We start from the raw sequence: 18,995 nt of genomic DNA, 5'->3' as shown, positions 1-18,995 counted from the left end.
TGGCCTGAGGTGGCTATTGTTCAGTCCAGTAACCCCACTTTCTTGCTTTAGCGGTATGCTGTGTTTCAAAGAAAGGTGCTGACCATAGTACTGCTCCCCCTACAGAAGGAGATGGTAAGTGAGCTTGTTGTTTGGCCCTCAGAGGTCTGCCCTTAGACTCCTAAATATCATCCCTTTTGTAGCCAGGTCAGTTCCTGTAGAACTAGCAGTTTGGGGTGGGTGAGATGTACATCTAGCTTTTCTCTCTGTTGGCTCTTTTGCTTTGTTCCTCCGGCATACTCCCACCTCAGAGCTTTTGCACTTGCTATTTCCTCTATTAGGATAATTTTCCTCCCAACTGTATACGTGGCCTGTTCCCCTGCTTCATTCAGATACTCTACTCAGTTGTCACCTCTGAGAGGTGTTCCATAACCAACCTATAAAAACTAGTGGGGTGCCTGGGTGGCTCAGTCAGTTGAGCATCCGACTTCAGCTCAGGTCATGATCTTGTCATTTGTGAGTTCGAGCTCTATGTTGGGCTCGCTGCTGTCAGCCTGTCCACGCAGAACCAGCTTCAGATCCTCTGTCCCTCTTTCTGCCCCTCCCCCACCCATTCTCCCTCTCTCCCTCTCTCTGTCTCTCAAAAAATAAATAAAACATAAAAAACAACCCAGCCACGCTTATTCTTCCTTTGCTTTATTTTTCTTCATAGGACTTATCACTGCTTGACATTGTTTTATTTCACTTGTTCAATTGTCACCTGTCTTCCTCATTAGAATGTAAACTATCAGGGAAGGGACTTTTTCCTATTCCTGTTACATCCCCAGTAACTAAGTGTCTGCTACAGTGGGGTCCTCATTTTTAGGTAACTGTCCAGAGTTTTCCACTATTTTCTCTTTTGTTTTTGTTTATTTTTTTAAGAGAGACAGAGTGTGAGTGGGGGAGGGGCAGAGAGAGAGGGAGGCACAGAATCTGAAGCAGGCTCCAGGCTCCGAGCTGTCAGCACAGAGCCTGACACAGGGCTCAAACTCATGAACTGTTAGATCATGACCTGAGTGGAAGTTGGATGCGTAACTGACTGCAGCCAGATGTGTCTCTAGACCTGCCATGAGCTGGGCTTCTACACCCTTCCATGAAGTTGGGGGGCTGTCCAGGACTACTTACTTACCAGTCAGCCCAGGTTACTCAGGTTTCCTTTACTTGGTGGACTTCTATCAGAACAGGATCCTCTTCTCTGTTCTGAAAGCATGAAGCTTAATATCTCTCTGCTTACAGATGAAGAGATGATGGCCACAGAGGTAGCCCCCTCAGCCATGGCGGAGCTTACAGACCTGGGCAAATGTCTAATGAAGCATGAGGTGTGTGGAGGGGACAGGTGATGTTTTTCTCCTTTCCTGGTATGGCACCAGTTTCCACTTTTCTGAATCTGTGATGCCATCAAATAATTTTGGGGGGCTAATGCTGCTTTATTAACTTCCTGGTTCCTAAAGCCTCCAGAAAGCAGTAGAAAAGGTCAAGGGGTCTCCCATGCTAGCATGGGCAGAGGCTTTCAGAAAAACACACGGGCACACTGTGGTGTTCAGCCTCCCCCAGGCCTGAGCTTGGTCTCCTTGCACATTGGTTTTCACTTCTATATTGGTGGTTTTTTCTTCTTTTTGACTGCTTGATATACATAGAGAGGAAGTAAGTTTGTCCTCAGTTGCTATTTTTGTCATGTTCCTCCTCACCTGTTAAAATCCCAGCTCCTCATGTATAGGAATACTCAGAAAATTAATGTGTAAATTTTCTCATTGTAATCCTTCATCCTTTTCTGCTAGGATGTTTGTACGGCGCTATTAATTACAGCCTTCAATTCCCTTGCTTGGAAGGATACTCTGTCCTGTCAGAGGACGACCACACAGCTCTGCTGGCCTCTGCTCAAACAAGTATGGTTATTCACCCCTTCTCACTCCTTATGAAAGGCTGGGGTCATGAGGATTGACTGACTCAGTTGGAAGAATCGGGTTGCTGGGGCTTTCAGAGAATAATCCTTTGGCCCTGAGCACAGCTGTGTCCCCAGGTGCTGTCGGGGACACTGCTCGCAGATGCTGTTACATGGCTTTTCACCAGCGTGCTGAAGGGCTTACAGACGCACGGGCAGCACGACGGCTGCATGGCTTCCCTGGTCCACCTGGCCTTCCAGATATACGAGGCACTGGTGAGTGCAGAAAGCACAGAGGCAGGGCTGGCTGCAGCTTCATGTTGAGGGGCCTGCTCCCAGGCAGTTGGGACTTCATAAAAGTAGACAGCTGCCCGAAGAGGTGGGTGTGGTGGGGTCATAGGAAAGGTGGCAAAGCCCAACCTACCCCATTGAGTGGTTTTATATCCCCACTCCACAGCGTCCCAGGTACCTGGAGATAAGAGCTGTGATGGAGCAGATCCCGGACATACAGAAGGACTCTCTGGACCAGTTTGACTGCAAGCTGTTGAACCCCTCTCTGCAGAAAGTGGCGGACAAGCGCCGGAAGGACCAATTCAAACGCCTCATTGCTGGCTGCATCGGGGTAGGTCATGCGCCTTCCCTGGTGCTCCCAACCAGCTTGACCTACCCTAGTGGTCTTCTTAGACCATGTGTACAGGCAGACCGGACGCCAGCTGTAGTCATAATCTTTGAAACAACCCACTACTCGGGGCCCAGCATCAATTCTTTTCCTTTGTTTTCCACAGAAACCCTTAGGAGAACAGTTCCGCAAAGAAGTCCACATTAAGAATCTTCCCTCACTTTTCAAAAAAACAAAGCCAATGCTGGAGACGGAGGTGCTGGACAACGAGGAGGGCGGCCTGGCCACCATCTTTGAACCCTGAATCAAACTTTTGGGCATTCTTCCTTGGCCTTTATTGTCATCTCTTCTTCCCCTTCATAGCTAATCTCTAGGCCCCTCTCCACCGCCACTTCACTTTCCACCATTGTCAGCCTGGAGAGAAATCCAGGTCTGGAGCTGGAGAGAGTGGGCTCTGTGCAAGGCACAAGTAATGATACCTAAGGTATCAAAAAAGGGAGTTTGCGCTCATACCATTCTGTCTAGATCTCCCATCATTCTACTTGGAGTTTCACCTTTTCTAAGAAAGAAAAGCTAGAGCAGACTGGCCCTACTCCCCAAGCCCTCCCATCCCCATGTAGCCATACACCTGTGTAGAGGGGTCACTAGGGGTGCTACACCCAACACTGAGACTAGCGGGGCTTGCACAAGGGCTTGGTCCCGCACTGCTTACGCCAGAGTTTCGCCTGGGCCACTGCAAGCCCCACTGAGTCCCTTTGCTGCTGGGCTGGTGGAAAACCTTCCCCATCTCTCAGGGGCATGTCTGGGTCAGGTGCTGAGTGCTGAACTGAATCTGGCCAGTTTCCTTTCTGTTTTGAGCAAGAATCTGGTCACCTGATGGGATCCATGGTAAAGACTACTGCTAGGCTCTGAATGCAGTGTCAGGTGTGGTACCATCAGGGACCAGGGCTGGGCCACTCTCTGGAGTACCTTCTGGCATCCCCTTATAGAGCTCATACGTATTCCATGCACAGTCCCTCAGTGTGGGTTCCCCAGCCCCAGGGTCCACTCAGGCATAAGAGCCACAGTACCCTATCTAGTGTCACGTGATGCCATTGGCATCTGAGGATAATGCACACCAGCTAGGCTATGTCTGTGACAAGCAGCTGGCAAAGCCACTGGTCTTCTCTCCTAGGACTAGTTGAGTCCAGGTGCCTTCAAAAATCTCCTGGTCTTTTGGGTCCCTGGTCACTTCTCTCATGGACCATTTCCAGAAGAAAAAATATGCCTTCCTGTCACAACCTGTATTGTGAGGCTCCACTCTGTTCTCAAGGTCACTAGATGGCCCTGTAAGCAGAGGGGATGTGAATGCAAGACCCTAGCCTTGAGGTCATTACTGGCCATATACAGGCTTCATTTATACAGAAACCATATAGAGTATGTCTGCATTCTGTACAGAGACCTGTCCTCAATCCAGTCCACTGATGACAGTTTTGGTAAGGACTGTGCAGAACAGCCTGGGCTCAAGCTCCACCTGTGAGCTGGTGGTCCCTGGGCAGGGTCGGAAAGAGGCCAACCTAGGGAAATGGGACTTGGAAGTTCTATGTAGCTGTTTCTATGGCACAGGTTTGCCCCATGCCCTCTTTCCGGGTGGTGCTTTGGGGTGCTTCCTGTTGACTATGAAGGCTATCTCAAAGCATGTTTCCCTCCAAACTTGATGGCTGCCTACTCCTCTCTATGGTTGGGGCTGTGGAGGGCACAGTTGTATTTATTGTGCTGTAGTATTTTTAACATCCTGTGACTTCATGCTAGAAGTTTTCTATTGTTTATAGAATCTTTTTGTAGAAACATTAACTCTAAAGCACATCTGCATGTCAGTAAAAATCTCAGTTTCATACAGAAAGGTCCCCATCTGCCTTTTTCAAACCAGTGACATACTCTAGGGTTATTGCTCCGGAGCATCCTGCTAAAGGGACTGGACAGGAAGAACTGTGACCATGAACCTGCTGTCAAGCTTTCTCAAACAGCATGCCAGCCAGAAAAAGACCTCTATTCCTGACAGACCTAGACCAAGCAGCCCATACCACTCTCCCAGTGTTTTCTGTGGCCACTAGACTGGACTCTGAGGGACTGTCCAAATGGAACTGCTGCTGTTCCTTGTGTCACTTTTTTTAAAAGATTTTTTTTTTTAATGTTCTATTTTATTTCTGAGAGAGAGGGAGACACAGAATCCAAAGCAGCTCCAGGCTCTGAGCTGTCATCACAGAGCCTGATGTGGGGCTTGAACTCACAAACTGAGATCACGACCTGAGTGGAAGTCAGATGCTTAACCAACTGAACCACCTAGGCGCCCCTAAAAGATTTTATTTTTAAGTAGCCTCTACACCCAACATGGGGAATGAACTTACAATCCTGAGAACGAGAGTGGCATGCTCTACCAACTGAGGCAGCTAGGTACCCATCCCTCCTTGTGTGACACCTGATAGCCATGTGACTTGATGGGTACGGACCACCCCTTTTCCTCAGAAACTTGTAGTAATCTAGGAAACGGATTAAGTGGCGCAAACAATTTTCTGTGGTCTGGCTGAGCCCCCAAAGACCACCTCAATTTGGTAGGTTTTTTTGTTTTGTTTTACCTGAGCGTGTGAGCAGGTGAGAAGGGCAGAGGAGGGGAGAGAATCTTAAGCTGGCTCCACCCTCAGCACAGAGCTCAACGCGGGGCCTGATCCCACAACCCTGGCATCAGGACCTGAACCAAAACCAAGAATCAGACATTCAACTGAGCCTCCCAGACACCCCTGGTATCTCTGATGAGGCTTCAGAGGACTTGGCCCTGACCTGCAGTAACACCCGAACACTGTGTTCCTAAGTGCCAAATAATGCCAAACCTCTTCTAAGGTGAGGCCCCATATATTGGGGCTAAAACTCCGGAAATAGTCTCTGGCAAAAAGGTTTTTTATTTGGATGTGAGTTTATTTATATTAAGGCCTTACAAAGGCAGGAAGTCACATTTTGTGGCACATTTAACAAAATGTATTGACTGAAAATAAGGCTGGGATTGTCCCAGAAAACCCAGGACCTGCAGTCACACTGGACTCTAGCAGTCCTGTGACCAGCAAGTCAGGACCCAAAATCTTCAGCTAGGATACTTGAGTATCCAAGCACAGCCATACCGGTAAGTCCCATGCAAACCTCAGTCCATCTGAACTGCATCTAGTTCATCCAAGAACCGTTGGCACTTCCCCATCAGTACCTTGATGGCTTCACTCACTAGCACCTCTGGCGGCAACACCCCTGTTGACTCGACAGAAACTGGAAACCAAAGAGACACTTCAGCTCAGGCAGGGCTCGCAAAAGCTCCCATATTAAGCTACGCAGATTCTACATCTGGACTCTACAAAGAAGCGGCAGCACCAAAGACCTGCCCCACTTCACCCTACGCCCCCAACCTGACACTCACAGATATAGTGGTCCCGAACTCGAGCAAGTCGTACAACCTTCTTTAGCTTCTCGTTCCGGAACACTTCTCTGCTGAAGGTATCTAGCCGGGGATTGGCAACTCTGGCCACCTTTTTACCTAGTGAAAACAAACCGTGTTCTAAATACACGAGCCCAGAGCTTTCACTTATGCTACCTTCACAGGAAATATACTTTAGGTCCTGACCTGAACGGGTATCCCAAATGTCATACCTTGGACTTCCTGCACCTCAATAACACCAGGCGAGAAGCACCGCCTCAGCTCCTCCGCTGCATCCCCTTCCACAGGCTCAAGCAGGGTGATGTCTGGCAGAAGCCTGTAACTGGCTGTTGCCACAGGTGAAAACTTGGCATGATCCTTGCCTGGAGGGAAGAGAGTAAAACAGCCTGGGGGGAAGCCTTCACATTCTACAAACCCCTAACGGCAGAGGCCCACCAGCTTGCTCCTTGTTAGGACATCTCAGCTGAGCCCTTCAGTCACACCTCACTCCACTGTAATCAAACCACTCTGCCCAGGACAGCCAACAAAGTTCTTACCAATGCCCTTGACACAGTGCATGAGTAAGTCAATCTCCTGGCCAGGCCGTAGCTGAGCGATGAGAATATCATCATGCACTGGTCTGATCGTGCCCTCTGGGAAGAGGTCAGCCTGATTCCCCAGGGGCACCCATGTCATGTGCCTGGTGTACACTGGGGAAAGAAGCACATCAGAAAAGCCTCACTCCTTAAAACCAGCACCTACCAAGAAGTGGGCCTCTTGCTCGCCCTACCACTACTTACCTTTATGGTTCACATAGAGTTCATTGGGGTCAGAGGAATCTTTAGCAGCATGGGGGTTCCGAGTGCACCTGACATGAAGCCGAAACTGTAGAGTATCTATCTCTGTACCTTCTTCATCTCCTGCACAAAGGGAGAAAGTAGAAGCTGTTAAAGAACTACTGAACATTTGGGTGCTAGGCACTATGCTGAGTGCATTAACTTAAATTTATCATTTAGTCTTCCGGACAAGTTAAAGTAGGCAAGGGCAAGTGTTCACACAGATAAGAACAGATACCCACCAAAAGATCAGTAACTTGCTCGAGGTCATACAGTAATCAATCCAGGATTTGAACACAGGCAGTATGACTCCAGAATCTACTTCAGAAGAGAGCTGCTCCCATTTTCCCAAAATTTCATTTTCTCTCTCACCTTGGTTCCGATATTCAAAAAGACGGGGATCAGCATGAATGGGAATGAGCCCCAAGCGATGAGCAAGGATCTCATCCTGGACAATGGACGTGTTGTTGTACACCAGGACCTTTTCCACAGCCATGGTTGGCACCTGCCCAAGAAAACAGAATCGTTCTCCAACAAAGACCCTACAGATTCCCCATTTACTCCCACTTCCTGACAGGGGGACCTCTTCCTAAAAGAATTGCTTAGTAAAAAGTGTATGAGGAATGCTCAGCAAAACTGCAAGAAAACTAAAGGAAAGGGGCACCTTGAGACAATTCTACAAGTATGGTGATGGCACAGTTTCCCACGCAACTCCACCTTTGTCACCAAAATAAATACCTCAGCTAATAAAATGCGCCGAAAAGCATTGGCAATGGCTGCATCAATTCCCACCATGTCAAACTCCAATGAGTTTTCATCCAAGTGTACTACATCCACACGGAAATTCTGCGGGGACAGAAAAAGCACTAAATGAAGCCTGCTCTCTGGAGTCAACACCTTCCCCCTGGACATTCCTCCCAGTGTATTAACATTCGCACTCACCCAAGAACCTCCCTTTGACCAGGTGTCCGATAAATGTTCCTTTCTCCCCCAATCCCTTATTAGGCTCTTGAAAAGTTTCCCTGTTTTCATCCTCTACTTATGTAAAATTCTCTGTAATGTGGCTTCCAGCCCAACTATCCTCAGAAACTATTCTACTAGAGAATAGGCTTCCATACTGCTTAATGGAGTTGACATTACTCAATCCTTATCCTACTAGACTTCTCTGCTGCATTCAGCATTGATAGAATCCCTTCATTTTCGAACTCTGCCTTGACTTCTAAGTACCAATCTTCTGGTTCTCTTCCTCCTCCTCTGACGAATCCTTCTAAATTCACTTTCTTCTACCCACTTCACCAATGTCACTATTTCCCAGGATTTTCTGTCTCTCTCCAAGATGACCTCAATCACACTCATGGTTTTAACAACCACATATACTAAAAAACCCCAAATTATATCTCACTTCTGATCTCATTTCAAGCACACCTAGTACTAGCCTGCTAAACTTCTCCATATACAGGAAACTTAAATGCAGCATCATTCCCTTCCCCTAGATCTATTTCTCATCAGTAAATGACACCACCAGCCATCAAAGCAGCTCCTCAAATTAGGTCCTTTTATATTTCCTCCTCAAAGCCCACACCAAAGCAATTATCAAACTTACCTTCTATATCCCTTTTGCTCTATTTTCCTGATTACAATCTTAGTTCATGTTTTCAACCTCAGTTCCTCTATGCAATTCTGTCACAAATCTGACTGCCCTATTGGATCTTCAACTCGTTCTATCCCAATCATTTAGGCTGCAGATCATGTCCACTTCAGAGCTCTTCAAAAACTCCCTATTACTTACAGGGTCTAAGATGCACTTCAATCTTGCCTACCACTCATGCTCCCCATTTTACATTCTAGCAATAATAAACTGCTTGGACGTTCCTGGAACACAGTTCACAAAGCCTTTATAATTTCGCTTCTAGTCTTAGTCCCTCCTCACCCTTCCCTGTTCTCAGATTCTACTCATCAGGGCTCAATCCAGATGTCATCTTCTTCAGGAAGTAAATCTTCCATACCGCTGCCCCCAACCCCATTCCCCTTCTAGATTAAGTGCCTTTGTGGGATCACCCCATCCCCGGTTGTCCTTATCTCTATCAACCGCCTTTACCGCATTACACTGGAATCACTTACGTACGTTCTTCTCCCACAAGACTAAACATCTTGCTCCTCGAACAGGGCAGAAACCGTGTACACGAAGCGCCTTAGCACATTGCTCAAACGTTTTAGGAACGGAGCATACCACAAGGGCTGCTTCTGAGGCACGGGCTGCCCAGATACACGGTCGGTTCTTAACACCCTCTCCAAATCCAAGTACCTTCTCGAAGCGGTCTTGGTCCCAGGCATCATCATAACCCGAATAGTTACCAGGAAAGTCAGTGGTATGAACCTAGGGCAAAAAGACGGGAGTCTGCGAAAGGGCAGGTAGGGCAAGCCCGCCCAACCCCACCCCATCCCTGTCCCACTCTCATTTTTCCTTCCCGAGTTCAAGGCCATAGGCTTACATTGCGAACCCCGAACTCTCCTAGAACCACGCGGGTCCGCATTTCTTCCACCGCCTGAGCAGCCGCCATCTTCAACCCCTCCACGTGACTAGGGCAGCAAACTGGCGCGCGCGCCCCCCACCTCCGTCTCCGTGGCAACGCACCCGGGATCTAAGTATCGCGAGACTCTGCCCAGACTCCGTCCACGTCCCCAGCTTCCGGAAGTTTTGGCCAAACATCCGGGTTTCTCCTTTTTGCGTTCCGGTTGAACTCACCTCTCTTTCTCGCCCGTGGACATCTCCCTCCTTCAGGTCCGCGTCTCTCCCACTCCTCCGCGCGCTGGACTAGCGCGGCCTTCAGTGACGGGAGCCCTCGAGGGACATGGCAACTACAGCGGCGCCGGCCGGCGGCGCCCGAAGCGGGGCTGGTCCGGAATGGGGAGGGTTCGAAGAAAACATCCAGGTAATCGCCCCAAGGCTCCGGCTGCTACCAGCCCCAGGGCTGGCAATCGCCCTGAGGTGTCGTGGAGACTCTCCCTCGGAGCTTGGAAATCTGTTCCATTTGCAACACTTGTTCCCTCCTTTGGATCTTGGTATACACGAAAGTCTGTGGGACTAGTGCCGACCTGAAAGGTCCAGCCAGAGGGCCTCAGCTCTCTGCGCCCCCCTGCTCTTGCTTTCCAGACAAGTTTGTGTTGGCCGATCGGGGTCAGGCATGGCGAGGGAGCGGGCGGTATTCACTGGCACTGGCTAAAACCATGCTGTGTGCACAGCCTGGTTTGGGGGTTGGAAAAGACAAAGGAAATGGGTACTTTTGCAGCCCTCTGAGAATTTAACTGGGAAGGTAGAAGAAAGACATATATGCAAGACAGGGAATGGGTTTCCCAGGCTAGAAAAGAGAACCAGACAACCAAGCATTCTGAGAGCAAATGAGGGAAAGAGAGCGGCCTGATCTATGGCGATTCCAAGCCATATCCCCAGCAGTGGACTAACAAAGTCCCAAACCCTGCGACCAATAAGAGGACGTACAGGTGGAGCAGAAAGATCTTGCACTCCAGAAGCCATTGTCTTCACAGGGTGGAGGCTCAGCTGTGATTGACATGGAGAACATGGATGATACCTCAGGCTCCAGCTTCGAGGACATGGGTGAGTTGCATCAGCGCCTGCGCGAGGAAGAAGTAGATGCCGATGCAGCTGCTGCGGAAGAGGAAGATGGGGAGTTCCTGGGCATGAAGGGCTTCAAGGGACAGCTGAGCCGGCAGGTGGCTGATCAGGTAAGCAAGACTGGATCCCTAGCAGGTGGAAAAGTATGCCTAGGCAGGCCGCAAGTTCTGAAGTTGTGTTGAAGCTCACCCCATGTTGTCTTACCCCATAGAACTATGTAGAAATCCAATGGAAAATAAGCAACGGGGACTATAGTCTAGGGTCTCACAATCCCAACCCACCCCACTTCTGTCTTCCTTACTTCAGATGTGGCAGGCAGGGAAGAGACAAGCCTCCAGGGCCTTCAGCTTGTACGCCAACATCGACATCCTGAGACCCTACTTTGATGTGGAGCCTGCCCAGGTGCGAAGCAGGTGAGGATCCTTCTCCTAACACCTAATCCTTCATCCAAACCACAACCAGATACCAAGCCCTTAGGCTCCCCTCTTCATGGCCCCACCAGCCCTCATCATTGCACCTGTACCCCAGCTACACTGTATGTCTTACCAGTCACAGAACAGGACATGGTGATAACACATTGCCTTCCTCCTCTTCCTTGTGTAGCAAACTACTCTTCTTCTCTCAACACCTAGCTCAGATGTCACCTCTGTCCCCCATTCCTCAACCCCATTCCCAGTTTGTCCTCTCCTGGTGTTCCTACAGAACTCTGTGCTTTCCTCTAACAGGTGACACTTGGGCGATGCTGATTCCGGGTCAGTCTCCCCAGAGACCTCAGAAACAAGCTCAGTTTTATTTTATTTATTTTTTTTATTCCCACCACCAGAACAGTCTCTGAACCACAATATCAGCACATAGTTTTGAATGACTTTTCAAGAAGTGGATCTAATTTTGGTTTGGATCTTTTGTTCATCCTTTAAGCAATATTTATCAAATACCCAGTACCACTTAGCAGCCATTTATTAAGCATTTGCTTTGTGCTGGGCCCTGTAATACTTAGGTCTCATTGAAGACAGAGGGTGAAGATAGCTGGGAGCCTTACCTTCGAGTGCAGTTACAATAGAGCATTTATTTGCTCTGATGGAACACACAGAAGGGACACCTGACCCAGAGTAGGTAGAGGGTGGGACAGGATAGGTTTTCCAAAGGAAGTAAAATGAAGCCACAATCCAAGGTATTATTAAAAGTTGGCCACCTAAGAAGTGGGCAGAAGTGACTTGTACTTTTATTCCTTCTGTGTGGAGTTTTCATACCAGTTCACATGTACTTTCCGAGACGATGTTCAGTGGTGCCTGGAGAAATTGGTAAGCAGGAAGATGCAGGAGACACACTGGTTCCCTCCAGTAAACCTTTCCCTCTAAACCTCTCCCAGGGCTTCATCATCACAGCCCTGAATTCTTGGCATTCTCTGCTGAGGTTTGCCTGTCTTTAAAGGGGAGCAGGTCAAATAGGTAAATCGCTAAGCCCTCTCACAAGGCCCAGGTGGGCTTTCTGAGTTCTCCATATTGCTTCTGCATGTTAGCACAGTATCCAAAGGATGTCCTTCCTGGGAGCATTTTTAGGGACAAGGAAGTTATTTTCTCATTCCTTGTCTGTCTATACTACCCTCTTTTCCCTTTGCCATCTAGCATGTTCTCTGGAGTTAGAGATGTAATAAGATTCAGGCCCTCCAGAACTTCATAGCCTAGGGCTACTCATCTCTCCTCTCCCCTCTTCTCCCAGGCTCCTGGAGTCCATGATCCCTATCAAGATGGTCAACTTCCCCCAGGTGAATACCCAAGGTAGCATGTCTGGAAGAGCTGGGGGAGGCACGAGGGCAGAGGGTGGGGCCACCAGGCAAAGCCAAGGAAGACATAAACAGAAGAGCCATTGTACCCTCCAGCCTGAATGAGTTGGTATATTGACAGAAAATCGCAGGTGAACTCTATGGACCTCTCATGCTGGTCTTCACGCTGGTTGCCATCCTCCTCCATGGGATGAAGACATCTGACACCATTATTGTAAGCAGGACAAAGGACTTTGGGGGGTGGCTGAACTAAGTTGAAAGCTGCCCACGATGGAGTGAGGTAGAAGCAGCCCCTGAGGAAAGCCCTAGGTGAGGCTGAGTCCAGAGGCCTCCCAGGACTAAGCAGAGCCTTCACCCCACAGCGGGAGGGCACCCTGATGGGTACAGCCATTGGCACCTGCTTCGGCTACTGGCTGGGTGTCTCGTCTTTCATTTACTTCCTCGCCTACCTGTGCAACGCCCAGATCACCATGCTCCAGATGCTGGCATTGCTGGTAAGGAGTCCAGCATGGTGGTGGGCAAGGGTGGTCTTAAAAAGAGCAGCCAGGCCTTGCTCTGCATCTGTCCTAGGGCCCCAGGGCCTGGAATGGGATGAGCTGGCCAGTGGATCATTTATTTCTCAGAGTCTCCATGAGAGCTCAGAGGCCAGCCCGGCCTGAGTGATTTTCCTCCCCACCATTTTCTTTCCTAGGGCTATGGCCTCTTTGGGCACTGCATTGTCCTGTTCATCACCTATAACATCCACCTCCATGCCCTCTTCTACCTCTTCTGGTTGCTGGTGGGTGGACTGTCTACTCTACGCATGGTAAGCTGGGCAAGAGGTTGCCAAGGGTGGGCTAACCTCCCAGGGAGTTAGGGAAAACCGCCCAGACCTTGGGCTGAACCCCACAAAGGGCTCCAAATGGCTAAGAGCCCAAAAGTGGTTCCGCTCTGTGTAGGAGTGTCTTCTCCACACTGCTCACTTTGGAGCTAGGCCCTCTGAGCTGTATTCCTGTGGCCCTAGGTGGCAGTGTTGGTGTCACGGACTGTGGGCCCCACACAGCGGCTGCTCCTCTGTGGCACCCTGGCCGCCCTACACATGCTTTTCCTGCTCTATCTGCATTTTGCCTACCACAAGGTGGTAGAGGGTAAGTGACAGGAGGGCCTGAATGTGGGGGAAGGGAACAGCTTCCTCGGGCAGGGTCGAGCCAACTCTCACCTTCCATTCTCCTCCTTTCAGGGATCCTGGACACGCTGGAGGGCCCCAACATCCCGCCTATGCAGAGGGTCCCCAGAGACATCCCTGCCGCGCTCCCTGCTGCTAGGCTTCCTGCCACCGTGCTCAATGCCACAGCCAAGGCTGTTATGGTGACCCTGCAGTCACACTGACCCCACCTGAAACCCTTGGCCGGCCCCCTCTCCCCCCATCTTTGGAGCAGAGGAAGATTAAAGAACAGTATTGATGACATGTGTCTTTTTGATGGGGTCTGCAGCTGCCTCAGAGCTGTAGCCACTTAAGCAACTCCCTGATGCCTCTTGGGGCTTCTGAAGGGCACAAGGCCAGGAACCCCTGGCCAGGACTGCAGGGCTCTGCAGCCAGTGCAGAAAGTGGGTCAGCTCCTCTGAGGCCCTCTCTCCACCTACTCCTTCCTTCCTCTTTAACTCTCCCACGGTGTCTTGCTAAATATAGACTTGGTAATTAAAATATTGATTGAAGTTTGGAACTGCGGCTGCCATTCCAGTGGTCCTCCCTGCCACCCTACTTCCTATACACTTTGCTGTTTTTCTGTCACTGGTGGTAATGGCACGTGTTCTCTCTTTTATACCCTCATCCAGGCAGGATGATGGTGGGACAGCCCAGACTACATTGAAAGCAGTGACTGAACCTGGAACCTGCCCCTGAGGGCAGGGGACACCTGACCCATGGAGCAGCAGGGAGGCCTCAGACACAGGAACCATTAAGTCTGATGGAGGAGTGCACCCAGCTTGAGTGGGCTCAGCCTCGCTCGGGACACCAGTGGAGCAGTGACAATTGGTCAAAAACTTCAATTCAACTCCATGTAATTACAAGGTTCTTATGTATCTGGCCCATTGCCTAGGGATAATTTTCCTGTGGGAGCTCACATTTGAAGCCAAACTTGGCTTTGTGCTGGTTATACTGGGGCCAGAGGAACAAAGCCATCGGTTTCTTCTGTCCTTTTCAGGAGTGCTATTCGTTCCTAAAAACAACCAGCACCCCAAGCATAGCACCATCCACCCCACCATCCATTTAATCGGCTCTACTTAACGAGTTAAATCAGGTGGTTAATGAAATAGAATTGTCGACCTCCCTTCACTATGCTTATGTTTTTTGTTTTTTGTTTTTTTTACCTTTACCCGAGTTAATCTGGGTCAGCATCTTTCCCTCCTAGTAAAAGGCAAGAAAGATGTGCCCTTCATTTGCCCTATGTGGCCCTACGTTGGGGGCACTTTGTCCACTTGGTGATGGTGTGGATCAGGTAACATGGGGCCTCAGGTAACTCAGGTGACATGCCCTTATGTGGACAGAGTGCGAACAGAACAGCACTGTGCACCCTCTGCAGTGTACTCTTCCTGAAAGTTCCAGCCCACTTAACAGTTGTCACCACTCCAGGTCGCCGAATCTAGCACGCCCTTTAATTGGGCTACCCCAATGTCACAGGTACGGAGAGGCTCGGTCACTGACGTCAGCATCTGGGGAAGGGGTGGCACCAGCACCCTGCACCTACTTGAGGCTTACCTGGCCCAGGGACCCTTCAGGGTGCCCGTGTGCCTGGCAGCTACGACCACCTCTGCCCGTGGCCCCCCGAGGCCTCCGCTGCGGGGCAGCCATCTTGGCGAGGGGCGAGGGGAAGTGCTCACCTGCCGCCCCGCCCCTCCTCAGCGTGCGCGGCGCCGCTCGTCAAGGAGGGCGGGCGAGGCCCGGATTACGGGGTCGTGGGGGCCTCCAAACTGGATGGGAGGGCGTGCACAAGATGCAGGCGAAGACACCGAGGGTCTGGCCCTTAGGGAGAAGGAACGACGGCGGAATGGGCAGAAGCAGCTGGTAACAGTCCCAAATGCCACCTCCACGTGACGTGACTGCCTTCTCCCTGCCACACCCCCTGCTCCTCCCAGGCCTCAACTCTACTACCTACTTTCCGAGCGGTGTTCGGGCCCACGCCCAGGGGAAGGGCGGCCCCACCGCTCCAGAGCTCCCGGTGTGCGCAAACCCTGGGCCGCGTGGCCTAGGCCGGGCAGGGGGCGGGGCGAGCGGCGGTGACGCGACCGTTGCCATGGGAACCCACCGCCCGCTCAGGCGCAGGAGCCGCAGCCCCAGCCGGTGCTGCCGCCCGCCGCCGGCTGCCCGCTGCCCGCCCGCCCGCTTCGGGCTCTCCCAGCGGGGCGGTAGGGGAGCCGGGCTGCAGGAAGGAAGAGAGCAGATGCGGCCTCCGAGCCGAAGTGGGTCCCGCATGACCTGAACCGAGGCCCCTAAGCCGCCGCAGCGACCGCGAGGAACGAGGACAAGCGCGAAGCAGCGCCCGCCTGGCCCCGGACCGCGCGCTCCGGCCCGTCTCCCAGACACGGACGGCACGGTCCGCCCCGACCCCAGCGCCGCGCGGTCTCAGCCCAGCCGGCGACCTCAGAGCCTCCGCAACCTCCGCGGGCCCCGAAGCTCTTTGCCTTCGCCTTCGCCGCCGCCGCAGCCGCCGCCCCCGCCCCCGCCGCAGCCGCCGCAGCCGCCTGCACCTCTGCCACCGCCTCTGCCCCCGCTCCGTCCGCGACCCAAGCCCAGGCCCCGACCCCAGCCGCGACCCCGCCCTCGGCCCCGCCAACCTCGGCCGCGGCCCGCGCCCCGGCCCCGGAGGCCCAGCCGTGGGTACGATGCTGCCCAGCTCCATCCAGATTTCGGGGGAACCGCTGTCAGGCGCCGAGGTGCGGGACATCTGCCGCGGCCTGCGCGACAACGCCGTGCGCCTGCTCTCACTGCGCGGCTGCCGCCTCTGCGACCGCGACTTCGGCCGCATCTGCCGGGCCCTGGCCGGGGCCACGTCCCTGGCGCAGCTCAACCTTAACCTAGGCGTCGTGTCCAGTCCCAGCCGCATCAAGCAGCTGGCAGAGGCGCTGCGGACCAACCGCTCCATCCAGTCCCTCTTGTGAGTGCGCTCCCTCGCAAGGGGGTCCCGGGCACTGCATCCCTCTTCACACGCCCCCTGCCACCGCCTGTTCCTCCACACACCTTCCTGTAGCTATCTCTGCACCAGCCTGTCTTCTCACCCCTGTACACCATCTCCCCATCCCTCTGCCCATGCCTCCACGACCCCCTCCTAGCACATCCCTTACCTCCGGGCTTTGCACCCGCAGCCCCACCCCAAATGCGATGGGATACCCACCCCTTTCTGGCAGGGCACGTGTACCTCCCCACCTAATCACCGGCCTTGACTTCTTGGGAGCAGCTCCTCAGGTCTCAAGAAGGAACTCTCCTGGGGATTAGACCCCTGCCCCTACATTTGCCCACTGAAGAATCCCAACCCACCAACCCACCACACTCCTCTGTGCTCTGTCCTGGATCTCAATCCCTAACCTAGAAAAGAAGCCAAATTCCCCTTCTACCTGTATTCCTTTAGAATCTAGAATTTTCTTTCTCCCTCCCCAGGGCCTCTCCCAAGTGCTATCACAGGTATCCTTCTCACCTTTAGGGCTCACATAAGGGAAGGGGATCCTTCCCTTACAGATAGGGCTGATGACTGCAGTGACCTTTGCTCTCTGGTCTCACCCCCTCAGCCTACATGGGAGTCCCCTGACAGATGCAGGGCTGGCCTTGCTGAACCCAGCCCTGGCCCTCCACCCTGCCCTTGTGGCTCTGGACCTGGGGGACTGCATGCTGGGTGATGAAGCCATCAACCTCATCTGTGGCCTCCTCCCCCCAGATGGAGCCAAGTCAGGTGAGAGAGAGGCCCTGCTGAGGGCATGGGCTGGTATGGCCTTGATGAAAAAACCAGGTGCAGAGAGCAGGGGGTGTGGTCCAAAGCTGAGGGCTCTGAATGTGGGTGAGAATGTGTTTTAAATCCTCTCAGGAAGGAGATGGATTGGGGCCTCAGCAGAACAGAGACTCAGGCATCCAGGCTGCAGTGGACAAGGAAGGCATGTGTCTCTAATGGCCCTGGAGCTCTGTGGTGGGGGTAGGGTGGCTCTCTGCCACCAGGGAAACCCCAGAGATCCAGGGCAGGGGAGGGGCTTAAAGAGGAACAGACTCCATCCTGGTTTCTCCCTTCGATTCTGCCCAGGCTTGAAGGAGCTAACGCTGAGTGCCAACCCTGGCATCACCCCTAAGGGCTGGAGCCGCCTCGCGATTGCTGTGGCCCACAGCTCCCAGGTCCGCGTCCTCAATCTGGACTACAACCCCCTGGGTGAGGCTCAAGGAAGCCCCGTGCGAGTCTCACCACCCCATCCCCATCCAAGAGCTCCAGTTCAGGACCCTTTGGTTGTCATGGTAACCCCACCACGGTGGGGGGGGGGAAGGAAGGGGGATCTGGAAGATAGCAGAGAAGCCTCTTATGTGGAGGACCAAATGACCAACAGGTGCATCAAAGTATCCATCACCACCCCTGGGCCTGGCTTGCTTCATCGGTTCACTGGCCACAGTGCCCCCCTATTGGCCACCTACCAACTGTCAGCATTTGCTGGCACGGGGGTGGGATCTAGGGTTGTTAGGACACTGGGGAGGCAGTGGGGAGGAAGGGTTAGCAGGCCCGCTCACGACTGCAGGTGACTGTGCATGTGTGCTGCCTCCCCAGGTGACCATGTGGCAGGGATGCTGGCTGTAGCTGTGGCCTCCAGCCGCACCTTAGAAGTCCTAGACTTGGAGGGCACAGGGCTCACCAACCAGTCAGCTCAGGTGAGAAGTTTTCATGTCTGGGTATGGGCTAGAGGTGGGGGTGCAGGGGAGCTCACGTGTCTGTGGATATACTGAAGGGGTGGCAGGCTGGAGTGTGAAGCCGCCTTAACTGTGTTCCTCCTCTTCCGCATTCTTCCCCCACCTCAGACCCTGCTGGACATGGTAGAAAATTACCCCACGGCTTTGCGGAGCCTGGTGTTGGCTGAGAACAGCATTAGCCCAGAGCTGCAGCAACAGATCTGTGACCTCCTCTCAGAGGGAGAGGAGGAGGAGGAGGTGGCGGGAGGGGCTGGCGACACCCAGGAACGAGAGAGAGGGCGGGAGCCTGCTGCCCACCAGAGGAGCAGCAGCTCCTGGATGTGCCCTAGTGGTAAGAGCCCCAAGGGTTGATCAGAGCCAGATCTGGAAGAGGCCCGGGACCAGGGAGAGTGGGTGTGGGAAACCTAGGCTGTCTCTCACCAGATTTGTGTCCCTGGTGGAACGAATGGCGGTCTGAACACCCCTCTGCCCTTCCACAGATCCCAGCTCTCAGATGGTGCTCATGACTTCAGGACTCGGTGACAGTCTGTTGGCTGAGACCGAGATGTGACTCTCCACTTGGGCTTCTGCACATCATTACATTTTGTCTATGTCCCCAGCACCTTGTCCCAAATATCAGGGTCAGGCCCTGGGGCCTGGGAGGGAGGGAGGGTGGGGGGTGGCTGGGGCTCTGGTAGCTCCCGGCAGTGGTGGGAAGCTCTGGAAGCTGACTGAGCAACAGCCTCGGGGGCACTTGAACCCAAGGCAACGCCTCTGGACTTGTTGGCAGCTCTGGCTGCAACCCGCTGGCTCGGAAGAGATTTTATTAACTCTACAACCTGGTGTGTGGCTGTGGTCCCTGGGGGGCTGGCAGTAGGGGAGGAATTGGAACTA

At 52.7% G+C, this 18,995-nt stretch overlaps 4 protein-coding genes across 11 annotated transcripts in view; 3 read left to right on the top strand and 1 right to left on the bottom strand.

Moving 5' to 3' along the window:
• Window positions 1-4,401, top strand: part of XPO5 (exportin 5) — a 49,269-nt gene extending 44,868 nt beyond the window's left edge. The window contains exons 27-32 of one of the 3 annotated variants that reach the window (XM_040473617.1): window positions 52-114; window positions 1,255-1,337; window positions 1,797-1,904; window positions 2,039-2,176; window positions 2,358-2,522; window positions 2,686-4,401. In XM_040473617.1, the coding sequence (XP_040329551.1) occupies window positions 52-114; window positions 1,255-1,337; window positions 1,797-1,904; window positions 2,039-2,176; window positions 2,358-2,522; window positions 2,686-2,823 (695 nt within the window). In that variant the 3' untranslated portion in view covers window positions 2,824-4,401. Of the gene's footprint in view, window positions 1-51; window positions 115-1,254; window positions 1,338-1,796; window positions 1,905-2,038; window positions 2,177-2,357; window positions 2,523-2,685 lie in introns of those variants that run through there. The other 2 variants (XM_040473618.1, XR_005789752.1) reach the window with 2 other exon arrangements.
• Window positions 4,402-5,432: 1,031 nt separating this feature from the next.
• POLR1C (RNA polymerase I and III subunit C) lies at window positions 5,433-9,418 on the bottom strand. Of its 2 annotated transcripts, none has more exons than XM_040473614.1 (9): window positions 9,284-9,418; window positions 9,097-9,168; window positions 7,530-7,637; window positions 7,164-7,296; window positions 6,756-6,875; window positions 6,513-6,665; window positions 6,189-6,338; window positions 5,959-6,075; window positions 5,433-5,810 (listed from the first exon to the last, which is right to left on the bottom strand). In XM_040473614.1, the coding sequence occupies exons 1-9, from the start codon at window positions 9,350-9,352 to the stop codon at window positions 5,692-5,694; spliced, it is 1,041 nt and encodes a 346-aa protein (XP_040329548.1). In that variant the 5' UTR covers window positions 9,353-9,418; the 3' UTR covers window positions 5,433-5,691. The 2 variants fall into 2 exon arrangements, with proteins under 2 accessions (XP_040329548.1, XP_040329549.1); XM_040473615.1 differs by having other exon boundaries at window positions 9,097-9,189; window positions 9,284-9,370.
• A 105-nt stretch (window positions 9,419-9,523) lies between these two features.
• Window positions 9,524-14,522, top strand: YIPF3 (Yip1 domain family member 3). Of its 5 annotated transcripts, none has more exons than XM_040473609.1 (10): window positions 9,524-9,724; window positions 10,338-10,535; window positions 10,732-10,838; window positions 12,145-12,190; window positions 12,330-12,422; window positions 12,571-12,702; window positions 12,900-13,013; window positions 13,212-13,335; window positions 13,428-13,555; window positions 14,028-14,522. In XM_040473609.1, the coding sequence occupies exons 1-10, from the start codon at window positions 9,644-9,646 to the stop codon at window positions 14,088-14,090; spliced, it is 1,086 nt and encodes a 361-aa protein (XP_040329543.1). In that variant the 5' UTR covers window positions 9,524-9,643; the 3' UTR covers window positions 14,091-14,522. The 5 variants fall into 5 exon arrangements, with proteins under 5 accessions (XP_040329543.1, XP_040329545.1, XP_040329547.1 ...); XM_040473611.1 differs by having other exon boundaries at window positions 14,024-14,522; XM_040473613.1 differs by lacking the exon at window positions 13,212-13,335.
• Window positions 14,523-15,485: 963 nt separating this feature from the next.
• Window positions 15,486-18,939, top strand: LRRC73 (leucine rich repeat containing 73). The gene is made up of 6 exons (XM_040473616.1): window positions 15,486-16,341; window positions 16,970-17,130; window positions 17,473-17,595; window positions 17,983-18,083; window positions 18,231-18,453; window positions 18,602-18,939. The coding sequence occupies exons 1-6, from the start codon at window positions 16,070-16,072 to the stop codon at window positions 18,670-18,672; spliced, it is 951 nt and encodes a 316-aa protein (XP_040329550.1). The 5' UTR covers window positions 15,486-16,069; the 3' UTR covers window positions 18,673-18,939.
• The last annotated feature ends 56 nt before the right edge of the window (window positions 18,940-18,995 follow it).

Source organism: Herpailurus yagouaroundi, unplaced genomic scaffold (assembly GCF_014898765.1).
Source record: "Herpailurus yagouaroundi ecotype Mexico unplaced genomic scaffold, PumYag 139, whole genome shotgun sequence".
NCBI classification, from domain to species: domain Eukaryota; kingdom Metazoa; phylum Chordata; class Mammalia; order Carnivora; family Felidae; genus Herpailurus; species Herpailurus yagouaroundi.
The sequence above is the reverse complement of the archived record's forward strand: the minus strand, read 5'-3'. Positions and strand labels throughout refer to the sequence as shown.